The 1677-nt window shown below is 37.9% G+C and overlaps 1 protein-coding gene across 1 annotated transcript; it reads left to right on the plus strand.

Moving 5' to 3' along the window:
• The first annotated feature begins 769 nt into the window (after window positions 1-769).
• LOC145130067 (uncharacterized) lies at window positions 770-1417 on the plus strand. The gene has a single exon (XM_079064926.1). The coding sequence runs from the start codon at window positions 770-772 to the stop codon at window positions 1415-1417; it is 648 nt and encodes a 215-aa protein (XP_078921052.1).
• Window positions 1418-1677: the final 260 nt, after the last annotated feature.

A 1677-nucleotide genomic window follows, 5' to 3' on the forward strand; every position in this document is an offset into this window, starting at 1 on the left:
GGTCCCTTAATTTAGATGATTTAGGGACAGAAAGTGAGGATAACAGGAATGGGTAATCGGGTTGATTGATTTGATGAAATTAATAAACTTAATTATTGTGGGTTGAAAACCCTATGTGCTCACCAGGCTCCCAAGCCTGACCCACTCAGTTTATTGTATTATAGGTAGTGGCACTAGAGCATATATGCGATGATCTGATGAGGGATTATGGATTATAGGCCGGTAGAAATAAATAGAATGTTGTAAGGTTTATGTTGTTTCTCTTTAAGCTTTTGATCTATATTGACAATGACATCCCGAGGTTTTTAATATAATGAAAATACATTTCTTCAGAAATGCTTTGATAAATTCTTTATCATATTTTTGGGAACAAATTCTGCAACATATTTCTTCAAAAGTATACTATGATTTTCAAATAAAGCATAAACAAATCGGTCTTTTCTGGCCGTGAAATTGGGGATGTGACAATTAAACATGTCATTGATAAGATTCAATGAATCTCAAACGATCTAGGAGTTTCATACTAGATTGAAATTGGTAAATTTGTATTACCTACCTTAATAAATTTGCAGTTAGATTATAACATCTCTCTTCTTTATTGTGAATCGTATTTTTGGATCCTAGCCTTGAATATTTATTATTGGGTTAAAATATTGAGGATTTATATCACTAACTAAAAACTATGTCTCTTTATATAGATGTTTGGAAACGGTGATCTCGCTACTACTCAATCCGCCCCTCCAACTCAAACTTCTCACTACTTTCGATTATGTCAAAAGAGAAGCTCATTGGTCCCAACTACATGGACTGGATGAGGAATTTGAATATGACTCCTCGATACGAGGGAAAGCAACATGTCCTCGAAAAGCCTCTTGTTGAAATCGATCATTCCACCGTTACTCCTGAGGAAATCGCCTCATTCAACAAACACTCTGATGATGTCACAAAGGTCGCTTGTATCATGGTGGCCAATATGGCACCTGAGCTGCCCAAGTTCTATGAGGACTATTGGACACATGAGATGACTCTCGACCTTGCTAGAAAGTTCGACAAGAAGGCGAGACAAGAGCGCTTCGAAGTGGTCAAATCTCTTATGGCATGCAAGCTCAAGGAAGGAGAATCTGTTTGCCCTCACATACCAAAAATGAAAAGGTACGTGAAGCAACTACAAAGGCTCAATGTGTCGTTTGACGAGGAGTTAGCCGTTGAAATGGTCCTTAACTATTTACCTCCTAGTTATGATCAGTTCATTTTGACTTATCATTTGAACAACACGGAGATGACATTCACTCAATTCCATAACTTGTTGCAAGCTGTTGAGTCCGGGATGAAGAAAAATCATGCTCATTCTGCAACAAGTACTCATGTCCTGGCCATTGGATCTGAAAAAGGGAAAAAGAGGAAGGCTCATTCCTAATCTAGCAGGAAAGGGAAGGTTCATGTTGGAGGGTCTAGTAGTAGGTCCAAGTCAAATCCCAACTTTGATGTCCCTACGATTAGTGATCCAAAAGATACCACTTGCTTCCATTTTGGCGAAAAGGTTCATTGGAGAAGAAGTTGTATGAAATACTTGCAGGTCTTGAAGGATGGTAAAATCAACGCATCCTCTTCATGTATTTACTGTATTCAAGTTAATAACACACAACTTTCTCATTCTTGGTTCCTTGATACAGGATG

This window comes from Lactuca virosa, chromosome 8 (genome assembly GCF_052849685.1).
Source record: "Lactuca virosa cultivar CGN04683 chromosome 8, Lactuca_virosa_CGN04683_v6, whole genome shotgun sequence".
Classification (NCBI taxonomy): Eukaryota; Viridiplantae; Streptophyta; class Magnoliopsida; order Asterales; family Asteraceae; genus Lactuca; species Lactuca virosa.